This window comes from Balaenoptera ricei, chromosome 8, assembly GCF_028023285.1.
Source record: "Balaenoptera ricei isolate mBalRic1 chromosome 8, mBalRic1.hap2, whole genome shotgun sequence".
Taxonomy (NCBI): domain Eukaryota; kingdom Metazoa; phylum Chordata; class Mammalia; order Artiodactyla; family Balaenopteridae; genus Balaenoptera; species Balaenoptera ricei.
In genome coordinates, this window is record NC_082646.1 from 101,419,301 (window position 1) to 101,434,725 (window position 15,425).

General features: G+C 36.7%; 1 protein-coding gene across 1 annotated transcript; it reads left to right on the top strand.

Annotated features, from left to right (window-relative positions):
• Positions 1–1,359: 1,359 nt before the first annotated feature.
• LOC132369975 (olfactory receptor 5AK2-like) lies at positions 1,360–8,681 on the top strand. Its single transcript, XM_059929694.1, is given in 3 exon segments — positions 1,360–1,427; positions 7,752–8,476; positions 8,479–8,681. Coding segments are annotated over 2 exon segments (915 nt in total). The 5' UTR covers positions 1,360–1,427; positions 7,752–7,764.
• Positions 8,682–15,425: the final 6,744 nt, after the last annotated feature.

A 15,425-nucleotide genomic window follows, 5' to 3' on the forward strand; every position in this document is an offset into this window, starting at 1 on the left:
TTTAGTACAGTCAGGATTTGGCCAATCAAATTGCAACTAGTACAATGCCTGCTACTTGGTAGATATTCAGGCAACAGATCCAAGTCTCTTGAGCACGTCAATAAACATGGATTAAATAATTTAATGTATGATAGAATCCTTAAACCCACAAAACCAAAAGTCCAAAGTCTCCAAGAGGTTCAGTAACTTGCCCATATTCACTAGGTTAACGGGTGATAGAGCCAGGCTTTGGACACAGACAGAATGACTCTGAGAGTTCATGCTTTAAAAACTCCTGTGCCATACAGCCTATCACCTTGTCAATCCTCCTAGGAAAAAGATGAAGGAAGATAGCCATTTAATACTGGCAGATCACCAAATATAAGAAGAGGAGGCAATAAAATATGAAGTTATGACAACCTTTTGTTGTTCAGCCAGAGTCGCTGCCAGGGCATCTACTGCCTGGAGGAGAAGGGATTTGAATTCTGTAGAATCACTCTGTGATTGAGCTCAAGGAGAACATATAAAGAGCTCTCTAAAATGATGGTCTAGAACCATAGGGTAATGCCTGTGAGCTTTCTTCTAATAACCACCATGGGGTTAATAAAGTGAGGCAGATAGTTAATCATGTTAATAAACTGAGGCATGTGAATGTCTCTGATGATGTTGGGGACAGAGCTTAAGTTGAGGGTCCTGGCTAGGTAAAGCTCCAAGAGTCCTTTAGGTATATGACAATGAGGACAGCTGCACCAGGGAAAGAAGAAAGAGGGGCACCCAGATTTGAAGAAGTCTTCTAACAGGAATAATCCTGATAATCCCTTTCATGGCAATGCCCTTCACAGTTCAAAAGGCATATGCATTCCTCACGTGATCTTCCAGCACCACTGAGGCAGCCAAGTCTAGTATCATTAGCCCGATTGTACAAAGGGAGAAACTGAGATTTATAGTAAGTGGAAGATCCAGGATGCAAAGCCAGGTTTTCACAATCTAAGATCAGCTCCAGTTTGGAACAGATGGTCCCCAAACTCATGGAAGTAAACAAATGCAAAGTCCCGAGAGGACAGAAACTTGAAAGAAAAAATTTTTTTAATGTTCTCAACTGGGAAGCTCAATACGGTACACTCAACTCAGTCCCCAGTGTCTGAGACTCTCATGAGAATGGGTCTTAGTCCCACAGCCCTCAAAAATAAACCCCGTATTTGTAGCAAAAGCAAAATATCACCTTGCTACAAGTGTAGAAAGGGATATTCTAACATAAATAGGACTTAGTTAAAAAGTAACTCGTATTTTTCTAAGCGGACACTTGCTGTAGTGTCTGGAAGGAAAATCCAAGTCTACTTGTTAGAGAAATACAACAGGAATTTTATCTGTGATTCTTTGCAGGCTGCAGAAGAATCCTCCTCCAGAAAATCAGGAGTGGAAACAGAGTAGCAGGATCTGCTGATAGGGTGAGTTGGGAACACTTTGGACATCAGTTCTTAAAACAATGCCTCGAATATTGTCAATGCTCGGTGAAAGTTTTGCAACGGAAATACTTCATCTTAGTTACCAGTTAACACTTCTGGGAAAAAGAGAGGCCAGGTCTAGACTCAAAATTTACCTTACTTAAGAATATCTTCCAGTAGAACAGTGGTTGCCAGGGGCCAGAGGTGGAGGAAATGCTGGTCAAAGGGCACAAACTTCCAATTATAAGAAGAATGTGTTCTGGGGATCTAATGTACAACATAGTGACTATAGTTAGCAATTCTGTATCATGAACTTGAAAGTTGCTGTTAGAGTGGATTTTAAACTTTCTCACCATAACAGCAACAACATGGCAGTTATGTGAGGTGAAAGATATGTTAACTAACCTTATTGTACATATTTAGCAGTATATGTGTGTATCAAATCATCACATTACACACCTTAAACTTACATGTTACATGTCGATTATATCCCAGTAACGCTGGGGGAAAAAAGAATATCACTGAAAGAGGTACAAGAAAAGTCTGTTGTAATTTTATATACAAATTGCTGCTACACTCCTTAATTGTATATAACATGAGTCCCTGTTGCCTCTTGCCCTTAGTTTATGGGGCAACGTTCACGTGCTTCTATCCAAGGTACTTCCTTTGTTTGGAGTTACCTTCTCTGGTTGTTCACATCTCTAGCTTATATAATCGCAAACCTGTTTCTAGTACCAATTTTAAAACTACTTATTTCAGGGAAGATTTCTAGATCCTCTAACAAGATGAGATCATTCCCTGAACTAAAGTCAAACAGCATTTGGTTTGTATCTCCTCTTGGATATGATTAACTCTGACTTTTATCACAGAGAATCACTGTTAACAATTGAACTTCAGGACTGTGGATGCAATTTATTCACCATTTTAGAAGTCTCTGAACATTGTTTTTAATAACTAAGATGCTCTATTTTTCCTTTGGATTGAATTGACCTCTTTTAACCCTTAAAATGGTAATACCCTTGTTTCTCTAATGTCTAGTAAAGGAGGTGTGGCTTTGATTTAGTAAAACTGGCAGCATTTTGACTTGCTGAGAGATGGTATGTCTGTAACCTGTGCTTTAAAGGCAGTTTGGGGATGTAAATATGTACAAAAATATATAATAATTATAAAAAGGCATACAGAATATACAACGAACACATGTAACCACCAAATATAAAATATCACCAATACCGGTGAAGGTCCGATATTATACTGTGCTATAATTAATCAATAAGCTCTTTCCCTCAACATTATGTTTTTAAGATTTGGGTTGAGAAGTGTAGCTCTTGTGAATTCATTTTCACTAATGCATGATATTCTTCTCTATGCCATTATTTATTTAATCATTAGTTGTTTAGTTTCTTTTTAGTCTTTGTCTATTATATCATATGGTTTGATTTATATTTATAAAATCCAATTTCACAATCTTTGCATGTTAATGATGAGTTTAGTCCATTTATATTTATTCACCGTATTAATTCATTTGGATTTATTTATGCCTTCTCAGGTGATTTCTATTTGTCTTGGTTTTTCCTACTGTTCTCTTTATCTTCTTTATTATGTTTAGATTGGTTGATTTTAAAAGTCCATTTATTCCCCTAAACTTAAAAATATTTCATTGTTATCTTTTTAATTTTTGAAAATACATACATCTAAGTAAAAGTACAAGAATTTTAGAGCACTCAATTTAATGAAGACTCCAGTATAATGTGTTAGTGTTAGCTGATATTTTTAATTATCACTTCCCCATAGACAATATTATCAATATTTAATACAGCCTCTGTTTATCCCAATATGTTATTTCCCATGTGTTTACCAGCTTCTAAGCTCACCATTTCTTCTTGCTTCTGAGACTTCATTCAGAGATCACATTCCTCTCTTCTGAACAACAGTCTTTAGAAGCACCTTAAGTGCACAACTATAGATGGCAAACTCCATTTGTTCTTGCATGAAAATGTTTTATTTTATTCATGTTTTTCACTAACTTCATATTTTTTAACATAAAACCTTCATAACAGTTAAAATGATAGTACAAGAAACATTGGTAAGCACTTCACCTAGATTAACCAATTCTTTTTTTTTCTTTTTCTTTTCATTTAGCTATATCTTTTTCACACCGAAGGAATTTAATATTGATAAAATAACATTATCTATTATGTACTCATTATTTAAATTCCCCTACTTGTCCCAACAATATCTTTTGTAGATATTTTCTTCTCAGATTAAGGATCAATCAAGGATTGTGTATTAAATTTAGTTATAATATCTTTCTAGTCCCTTAAAATCTAAAACAGTTCCCAGTTTTGTTTTTGGTTTGTCTTTCATGAAATTGACAATTTTTTAGGTGTCCAAGCCAGTTGATTTGTAGAATTTCCCATCATCTGGATTTTTTCAGGTTGCTTCATCATGATTAGACTCAGGATAAATATTTCTGGCATTAAAACAACATAGGTGATGCTTTTGCCCCCGCCAACTTTGTATAATTGATATGTAGGTGTACAATTCTAGACTGTGGTTGTTTTCTGTCAGCACTTTAAGGACCTTATCCTGCTCTCTTCTGGGCTTTATTGTAACTGTTGGGAAGTCTGTTTTTTCAGACTGTTATTCCCTTCTCTCTGACTGCTTTTATGATCTTCTGTTTTCTTCTATTGTACGACTTTTTTTCACAATGTTATTTCTAGATGTGGACAATTTTTATTTATTCTGCTTGAGAGTCTTCATACTTTCCAAATTTTTTTTATCTTTTGTCAGTTCTCAAAACTTCTCAGCCATCATTTCCTAAAACATTCTCTTTCTTTCTGACATGCTAATTTTATGCATTCTAGTCTAACTTCCACATTTCTTTTTTTTTATATAAATTTATTTATTTTATTTATTTATTTCTGGCTGCACTGGGTCTTCGTTGCTGCGCGCAGGCTTTCTATAGTTGCGGCGAGTGGGGGCTACTCTTCATTGCGGTGTGCATGCTTCTCATTGCAGTGGCTTCTCTTGTTGCGGAGCACAGGCTCTAGGCACGCGGGCTCAGTAGTTGTCGCTTGCGGGCTCTAGAGCACAGGCTCAGTAGTTGTGGTGCACGGGCTTAGTTGCTCCACGGCATGTGGGATCTTCCCGGACTAGGGCTTGAACCCATGTCCCCTGCATTGGCAGGTGGATTCTTAACCACTGTGCCAACAGGGAAGCCCTAACTTCCACACTTCTTAACTTTTCTCACATAGTTTCCATCTCCTTGTCAGTTTGTCCCATATTCTAGGGATTTTCTTCATATATGTCTTCCAGCTCACCAATTCTCTCTGCTATTTCTAATTTGTTGTTTAACATACCTACTGAGTCTTTCATTTCAATGACTATTTTTTTAGGAAATCTATAATACTCTTCTATAATTCTTTTGGTAATCTTTGATAGTCTTTTCCCCTTGCTCTTATTTTCATTTTTAAATTTCTTTAAATAATAAAAAATCTATTCTATATTCTGTACCTGATAATTCCAGTATCCCAAACCCTATGTTATTCAGTTCTGCTATTTGTTGTTTCTGCTAAGTTTTGTTCAGGATAACTTTTTTCTTTGTATTTTTTTGAATTATAATATTATTTTTACCTGCAGGAATCTTAAGGTAATTTGGATTCTTGTTAATTCCTACTCATGATCTTACTTTGTTTCTGCTAGATAGCAAAGGTATTCACAACCCAGCACAATGTTCTATTAATTTCTTACATAGTAATATAAATTTATAAACTCCAAACCCATGTGAATTCAGTGTGGTAGTTACAAATACTCAGGTAGGACTCTTTTTTGGCCAAAACAGAAGCTCTTTTTCCATCAAGGTGATTTTTTTCTAAGCCATCATTACTAAAATTCTATATTTGGGTCCATCTATACTCTACACTCTGCATATCCAAGACATAGTTTGCCATCCCCCACTGAGGTCTTTAAACCAAAGAGCTATGTTTAATGTAATGACAGAAGTCCTTGTGACAGCCTCAGCACCATCTCACGACCACAGCTCTGGTTTGCAGGTTCCTTTTCAGTCTTCAGTGCTAGGCATTTTTCTTGCTTCTGAGCTCAGTATGACTTTACAGTGGTGTTTGTTATATTTTACCAAGCATTTTCAGGTGTTTTGTGCAGTCTGGTTTTCTCATTATCTTTTATATTATACAGCCTGGAGCAGAAGGATGAAGGCAATTTTCAAAAGTAATTCTTCCCACCTTCTCACTTGTTTTGAATTACCCCTCAAGGAACAAAAATTTCCACTGTGGGTTTATGTTCAAGAAGATGGATTTCAGATTCTAAAAGCAATTACCAAAGGAGAATTCTCAAAAACTATTTTGTTAAAGGCATTGTCACTGGTATTAAATATTCAGCATCCAAAGCATATTGAATTTGACAATATTCATTAAAATGTGAAATTTCTGGTGAAATATTAATCAATATTTTGGGGGCGATACTGCCTATAAAATTGATCCTGTTATTTTGCAGCCACATCTTCACATAGAATTAGTTGTCATTTGCATTCATGATGGTTAGGTTTACAGAACTTTACTTTAAATGCTTAATTTCTTTTAATACCCCAGAAGACAAAACATAGAGAATAAAAAAAAAGACATTGAAATGTATCAGTTATGCTTTCTTTTTTGCAAAATAATGCATTCTAAACCATACAGAGACTCACAACTCACAAGACTCAGTCTTGCCTAAGCAGTATTCCAAATTACTATGTATCAGAAGATTAAAGGTCACTCATGAATAATCAAAAGCATGACTGCAATGAGAGTTGATCAAAATAACATTAGCTGTTATAATAAAAAAATCCCCAAATCTCAGTGACTTATCACAACAGAAGTTCTCAGTCACATAAAATCTAGTGGAGAAGAGGGGCTGCTGGCAGAGTGACTGCTCTGCACAGTCATTCAGGAACACAGCGTGAAGGAGAATGCAATAAGCAACGCAGGTAGGGTTGCGTGATTTAGCAAATAAAAATACAGGAGTCTCAGTTAAATGCGAGTTTCAAATAGACAGTGAGTAATTTTTTAATATATAAGTATTTCCCATGCAATGTTTAGATTATACTTATACTAAAAAATTACCCCGTTGTTTACCCACAATTCAAATTTAACTGGATGTCCTTTATTTTATCCGGCAGCCCTAACACATGGCTTCCGAAGTTTCCATGAATGTCAGTGTCCAGCCAATAGATGAGGTAGAAAGGGAGCAGAAAGTCATATGCTTCCAGTCTGAGGGGAGCGGGGAGGAGCTGGTCCAGGCCTAGAAGTAGCATTCATTCCATTTGCCCGTGTTCCATTGGCAGAACATGGTACCATGGCCACACTTAAGACAGTTTGGTTGGCAGTGTGCTCTAACTCTGTGTCCAGAAGAAAGATCTATTGATGAGCAGCAAGTCAATTTCTGCCATAGCAAAGGTCCATGATACATTACTCCACAATGAGCAGTGCTCAGCAATATAGAATGGTGTTTAAGAGTAAAGGCACTAGAATAGGGGAGTTTGAGGGTTTGCAGAATATGAAAAATTATGGACAAAAACAACTCAGCTGTACCAGGTACAGGGGTAGTATAACTCAAAGTGGAAAATAAAGAGATCTATAATTTAAAATAAGCTCTCATTATATGTTAATAAAATTATTGCAAGATGATTTGTCCTGCAGCTAGGCTATAACTAAAAAGAAAAACAAAGGAATGGGAAATGCAAGACTATCTCTCAGAAATATATAAATGCATAAATATACACACATTTATATATATATTATATATATGGCTTGTGAGGAAGGGAGTTGCATACTAAGGATAATAGTTTAGAGATACTCTGAAACCTTTATACATATATGGATCATAAACAAACCTCAGAAACTTCCTCTAATTAATGCTACTAACTTCAGGAACTTGACCGAGATTAAAACGATAAATGACTGAGAAAAACTATAGGTTGTTGAAAAGGTACAAAATCACATTTGAATATTGGTTTAAGCAAATATAGATGCTTGTATAATATATTGGAAACGTATGTTAGTCTATGTTTCTTAGAATCACACATATTAGAAATCAGTCTTCTTCTATGAAATCTTACTTATTTTGGAAATGAGTCAATGGCTAACGTGTCACTGTTTATGTGGTGGTTTCTTATCAAGAATATAGAAGAAATACTTTGAAAGCAATAAACCCTGTCGTGAGTGCTTGCCATGAAAATCTAATTCAAAAAAGGTGACTGGAACGTAAACTTTTCTATTCAAGAAGTCATAAAGATTTCCTTTTCTTGGTCCCCCTCTTGGTCCTTTCTAGACTTTCAGTACTCATGACACAAAGAAATAGCACTGAAGTGACTGAATTCTTTCTCCTGGGATTCGGAGACCGACACAAGTCTCGGTATGTCCTGTTCACTGTATTTCTAGTCATCTATGGGACCTCTGTGGTGGGTACTGTTGGAATGATCCTACTCATCAAGACAGATTCCAGACTCCAAACCCCCATGTACTGTTTCCTACAACAGTTGGCTTTTGTTGGCATCTGTTATACCTCTGCTGTCACTCCCAAGATGCTGCAAAACTTCATAGTAGAAAACAAATCAATATCATTCAAGGGTTGTGTCATGCAATTATTGGTTTATGCAACATTTGCAACCAGTGACTCTTACCTCCTGGCTGCTATGGCAGTGGACTGTTATGTGGCCATCTGTAACCTATTTCGCTATCCCATTGTCATGGCGCAAAGAGTATGCATCCAGTTGGTAGCTGGTTCATATGTAATGGGCTCAATAAATGCTTCTGTGCACACAGGTTTTACATTTTCACTGGTCTTCTGCAAGGGTAGTACCATCAATCACTTTTTCTGCGAGGTTCCTCCAGTTCTTGCCCTTTCATGCTCCAAAATTGACAACAACATCATGCTACTTGTTGTCTTTGTCGGATTTAACTTAATTTTTGCTGTGTTGGTCATCATCTTTTCCTGGGAGAACATCATAGCTGCCATCCTAAAGATGTCTTCTACTGCAGGAAGGAAAAAAGCCTTCTCCACCTGACAGCTGTCACCATTTTCTATGGAGCCCTCTCTTACATGTACTTACAGTCTCATTCTAATAATTCCCAGGAGAATATGAAAGTGGCCTCTGTATTTTATGGCATTGTGATTCCCATGTTGAACCCCCTGATCTACAGTTTGAGAAATAAGGAGGTAAAAGAAGCTCTAAAGGTGATAAGGAAAAAATTCTTCTAGATTAGACCCAAACTGTTAAAATTCAGCACATCAAAGCATCCAGTAGAGATGTTTGACCACTATTTAATATTTCTGAAATAGGCAATACATTCACATCTTAAACCAGTGTTACCTCCTTCAACAGATAATTTCTTTGAATGCAAGAAATATAGTAATGTCTCATAGGACTAATTTTCTCATGGATTTAGTTTGAGAAACATATCCCATACTACCCATCAAAAGGGGCTTTATTGAGATTATTTAAAATATTAAGTATGTGTAGACTTGACAAAGTATATAGTTATTTCAAATATATTTCAGATATATTTTTAAAGACTAGAAAACCCAATTTTGTATGTAATCAATTTGAAAATTGAAGTTTATGATTTCCTGTTCATTTAAAGAAGTTCCCTAAATTGTCAAGAAGGAGGCTCCTCCAGGGTCCTGTGATCCAGGGACGACTTCCCTGGGAGAACACACGGCGCGCCTCAGGCTGGTGCAATGTCACGCTGGCCTCTGCTGCCGCAGGCTCGCCCCGCATCCATACCCCTCCCTCCCCCTGGCCTGAGTGAGCCAGAGCCCCCGAATCAGCTGCTCCTTTAACCCCGTCCTGCCTGAGTGAAGAACAGATGCCCTCAGGCGACCTACATGCAGAGGCGGGGCCAAATCCAAAGCTGAACCCCAGGAGCTGTGCGAACAAAGGAAGGGAAAGGGAAATCTCTCCCAGCAGCCTCAGGAGTGGCGGATTAAATCTCTTCAATCAACTTGATGTACCCTGCATCTGTGGAATACCTGAATAGACAACGAATCATCCCAAATTGAGGAGTTGGACTTTGGGAGCAACAATATATATATTTTTTCCCTTTTTCTTTTTTTGTGAGTGTGTATGTATATGCTTCTGTGTGTGATTTTGTCTGTATAGCTTTGCTTTTACCATTTGTCCTAAGGTTCTCTCTGTCCGTTTTTTTTTTTGTTTTGTTTTTTGTTTGGTTTTTTTAGTATAGTTTTTAGCGCTTGTTATCATTGGTGGATTTGTTTTTTGGTTTGGTTGCTGTCTTCTTTTTTTTTATTACTTTTTAAAAAATTTTTTTTAATAATTTTTTTATTTTAATAACTTTTTAATTTAATTTAATTCAATTTAATTTAATTATATCTTCTTTCTTTCTTTCTTTCTTTTTTTCCTCCCTTTTATACTGAGCTGTGTGGATGACAAGGTGTTGGTGCTCCAGCCAGGCATCAGGGCTGTGCCTCTGAGGGGGAGAGCCAAGTTTGGGACACTGGTCCACAAGAGACCTCCCAGCTCTATGCAATATCAAACGGTGAAAATCTCCCAGCGATCTCCATCTCAACACCAAGACCCAGCTCCACTCAATGACCAGCAAGCTCCAGTGCTGGACACCCTATGCCAAAAAACTAGCAAGACAGGAACACAACCCCACCCATTAGAGAGACTGCCTAAAAACATAATAAGGCCACAGACACCCCAAAACACACCACCAGACGTAGACCTGCCCACCAGAATGACAAGATCCAGCCTCATCCACCAAAACACAGGCACTAGTCCCCTCCACCAGGAAGCCTACACAACCAACTGAACCAACGTTAGCCAGTGGGGGTAGACACCAAAAACAACAGGAACTATGAACCTGCAGCGTGAGAAAAGGAGACCCCAAACACAGTAAGTTAAGCAAAATGAGAAGACAGAGAAACATACAGCAGACGAAGGAGCAGGGTAAAAACCCACCAGACCCAACAAATGAAGAGGAAATAGGCAGTCTACCTGAAAAAGAATTCAGAATAATGATAGTAAAGATGATCCAAAATCTTGGAAATAGAATGGAGAAAATACAAGGAACATTTAACAAGGACCTAGAAGAACTAAAGAGCAAACCAACAATGATGAACAACACAATAAATGAAATTTAAAATTCTCTAGAAGGAATCAATAGCAGAATAACTGAAGCAGAAGAACGGATAAGTGACCTGGAAGATAAAATAGTGGAAATAACTACTGCAGAGCAGAATAAAGAAAAAAGAATGAAAAGAATTGAGGACAGTCTCAGAGACTTCTGGGACAACATTAAACACACCAACATTCGAATTATAGGGGTCCCAGAAGAAGAAGAGAAAAAGAAAGGGACTGAGAAAATATTTGAAGAGATTATAGTTGAAAACTTCCCTAATATAGGAAAGGAAAGAGTTAATCAAGTCCAGGAAGCACAGAGAGTCCCATACAGGATAAATCCAAGGAGAAACACGCCAAGACACATATTAATCAAACTATCAAAAATTAAATACAAAGAAAAAATATTAAAAGCAGCAAGGGAAAAACAACAAATAACATACTAGGGAATCCCCATAAGGTTAACAGTTGACCTTTCAGCAGAAACTCTCCAAGCCAGAAGGGAGTGGCAGGACATATTTGAAGTGATAAAGGGGAAGAACCTACAACCAAGATTACTCTACCCAGCAAGGATCTCATTCACATTTGACGGAGAAATAAAAACCTTTACAGGCAAGCAAAAGCTAAGAGAATTCAGCACCACCAAACCAGCTTTACAACAAATGCTAAATGAACTTCTCTAGGCAGGAAACACAAGAGAAGGAAAAGACCTACAATAACAAACCCAAAACAATTAAGAAAATGGTAATAGGAACATATATATTGATAATTACCTTAAATGTAAATGGATTAAATGCTCTCACCAAAAGACATAGACTGGCTGAATGGATACAAAAACAAGACCCATATATATGCTGTCTACAAGAGATCCACTTCAGACCTAGGGACACATACAGACTGAAAGTAAGGGGATGGAAAAAGATATTCCATGCAAATGGAAATCAAAAGAAAGCTGGAGTAGCAATACTCATATCAGACAAAATAGACTTTAAAGCAGAGACTATTAAAAGAGACAAAGAAGGACACTACATAATGATCAAGGGATCAATCCAAGAAGAAGATATAACAATTGTAAATATTTATGCACCCAACATAGGAGCACCTCAATACATAAGGCAAATGCTAACAGCCATAAAAGGGTAACACAATCATACTAGGGGAATTTAACACCCCACTTTCACCAATGGACAGGTCATCCAAAATGAAAATAAATAAGGAAACATAAGCTTTAAATGATACATTAAACAAGATGGACTTAATTGATATTTATAGGACATTCCATCCAAAAACAACAGAATACACTTTCTTCTCAAGTGCTCATGGAACATTCTCCAGGATAGGTCATATCTTGGGTCTCAAATCAAGCCTTGGTAAATTTAAGAAAATTGAAATCGTATCAAGTATCTTTTCCTACCACAATGCTATGAGACTAGATATCAATTATAGGAAAAAATCAGTAAAAAATACAAACACATGGAGGCTAAACAATATGCTACTTAATAACCCAGAGATCACTGAAGAAATCAAAGAGGAAATCAAAAAATAACTAGAAACAAATGACAATGAAAACACGACAACCCAAAGCCTATGAGAGGCAGCCAAAGCAGTTCTAAGAGGGAAGTTTATAGCAATACAATCCTACCTTAAGAAACAAGAAACATCTCAAATAAACAACCTAACCTTACACCTAAAGCAATTAGAGAAAGAAGAACAAAGAAACCCCAAAGTTAGAAGTAGGAAAGAAATCATAAAGATCAGATCAGAAATAAATGAAAAAAAAAATGAAGGAAACTATACCAAAGATCAATAAAACTAAAAGCTGGTCTTTGAGAAGATAAACAAAATTGATAAACCATTAGCCAGACTCATCAAGAAAAAGAGGGAGAAGACTCAAATCAATAGAATTAGAAATGAAAAAGAAGTAACAACAGACACTGCAGAAATACAAAGGATCATGAGAGATTACTACAAGCAACTATATGCCAATAAAATGGACAACCTGGAAGAAATGGACAAATTCTTAGAAATGCACAACTTTCTGAGACTGAACCGGGAAGAAATAGAAAATATGAAGAGAGCAATCACAAGCACTGAAATTGAAACGGTGATTAAAAATCTTCCGACAATCAAAAGCCCAGGACCAGATGGCTTCACAGGTGAATTCTATCAAACATTTAGAGAAGAGCTAACACCTATCCTTCTCAAACTCTTCCACAATATAGCAGAGGGAGGAACACGCCCAAACTCATTCTATGAGGCCACCATCACCCTGATACCAAAACCAGACAAAGATGTCACAAAGAAAGAAAACTACAGGCCAATATCACTGATGAACATAGATGCAAAAATCCTCAACAAAATACTAACAAACAGAATCCAACAGCACATTAAAAAGATCATACACCATGATCAAGTGGGGTTTATCCTAGGAATGCAAGGATTATTCAATATACACAAATCAATCAATGCGATACACCATATTAACAAATTGGAGGAGAAAACCCATATGATCATCTCAATAGATGCAGAGAAAGCTTTCCACAAAATTCAACACCCATTTATGATATAAACCCTCCAGAAAGTAGGCAGAGAGGGAACTTACCTCAACATAATAAAGGCCGTATATGACAAACCCACAGCCAACATCATTCTCAATGGTGAAAAACTGAAACCATTTCCTCTAAGATCAGGAAGAAGACAAGGTTGCCCACTCTCACCACTATTATTCAACATAGTTTTGGAAGTTTTAGCCACAGCAATCAGAGAAGAAAAAGAAATAAAAGGAATCCAAATCGGAAAAGAAGTAAAGCTGTCACTGTTTGCAGATGACATGATACTATACATAGAGAATCCTAAAGATGCTACCAGAAAACTACTAGAGCTAATGAATGAATTTGGTAAAGTAGCAGGATACAAAATTAAATGTTCAGAAATCTCTTGCATTCCTATATACTAATGATGAAAAATCTGAAAGTGAAATTAAGAAAAGACTCCCATTTACCATTGCAATAAAAAGAATAAAATATCTAGGAATAAACCTACCTAAAGAGACAAAAGACCTGTATGCAGAAAATTATAAGACACTGATGAAAGAAATTAAAGATGATACAAATAGATGGAGAGATATACCATGTTCTTGGATTAGAAGAATCAACGTTGTGAAAATGACTCTACTACCCAAAGCAATCTACAGATTCAATGCAATCCCTATCAAACTACCACTGGCATTTTTCACAGAACTAGAACAAAAGTCTCACAATTCGTATGGAAATACAAAAGACCCCGAATAGGGAGGGTGAGAGGGAGGGAGACGCAAGAGGGAAGAGGTATGGGGATATATGTATATGTATAACTGATTCACTTTGTTATAAAGCAGAAACTAACAGCATTGTAAAGCAATTATATTCCAATACAGATGTTTTTAAAAAAAGGAGTCTCCTCATATGCTCTCTTCCAATTATTGCATAAACCTGAAATGTAAATAAATGTACTGCTTTGAAAAGCGCCTTATGACTCAACTCAAGCTGTTACACTTTCTACCTAATAGTCTTTTACTAGTTACCTTCTCTAACACTTGAAAACACCTATTTCTTATATGATAGTATGACTTCATTTTGGCATTAGTTACCCTGTTGATTCTGAATCCATCTCTTTCTTGAATAAGGTAAGGAGACTCTTGGAAATATTTTCTACATACTTCTCCATTAGAGATAGAAAATCTGTAGGTGGATCTAAAAGCCCAAAAAGTGGTCATTCACTTAGGAAAGATATACCAGTTATTTTTGTGCAGACAGATAACTTTAAACTACAGAAATTCACAGAGAAATTGAAGAGAGTCCAAGAGCCTTTTGAATCAGGAAGATAAACTGTTTACAAAAACGTTTTAGTTGATAGATTCAGGATAGGTGATGGAAAGCCCCACATGAATCTAAAGATGCCATGCTAGCTAGATAAAAGAGCAAGTTTCACATTAAAATAGTACTAGCCAATCTAATGGACTGGTCAGAAAATGCACTATTAAATAACAACACAAGGAGCATTGGGCAAAAAAAGAAAAAGAAGATTGTGAGATGATGGATATGTGAATGAGGTTGATAGTGGTGATAATTTCACAGTGTGTACCTGTATCAAAATACAAAGTTATATGCCTTAAATATACACAAATTTTATCAATTATACCTCAGTAAAGCTAGGGAGGAAATGATAAAACAAAATAAAACTTAATACAGGTTAGGAAGTCCAGGTGTCCAAATTGGAAATAGGGCACAAAATAGAGAATCACGTAGTACTCTGCTTTCAGTACTGAGGTGAAAGAAATCCCAAAAGGAAATATTTGGACATCCCAAATAGGAGGAAATAGTTGATCTGGGTTCTGACCAGGGAATGATTAGCAATTGTTAGCAGTTGTCCAAGAGAAAATCCTTCCTTTCAAACATTGTATAGAGTAGTAATGGTCTGATTTGCATGATCACATATGTTTCATAAATCATCAGCTACACTTTAGGCTGTTTGGGTCCAGACTAGACTGAGAGGGGCAGAAAATAAAGATCCCAGTCTTGACTGAATCAGTATTTTGTGCATCCATTAGTGTATTTATTTGCAATGTCAAACATTTACTGATGGCCTAGTGTAGAATCACTGGACACCTGTAATTGAACCAGATACCGTCTCTAGGAAGAGATTTAGGAAGTAACTACATGATTCAAAAGGGAATAAAAAGACGCTGTTTTGCAAAGAAAGGGATGGATAGAGATGTAGGTCTCATTCCCAGCCTAGAACAGCAGCCCCAGAGCCTGAGAGAGCCAAGTGGAAGGGTAGCTAGAGACCAAGACAGGATGAAGACTAAACAAATATCCATGAAG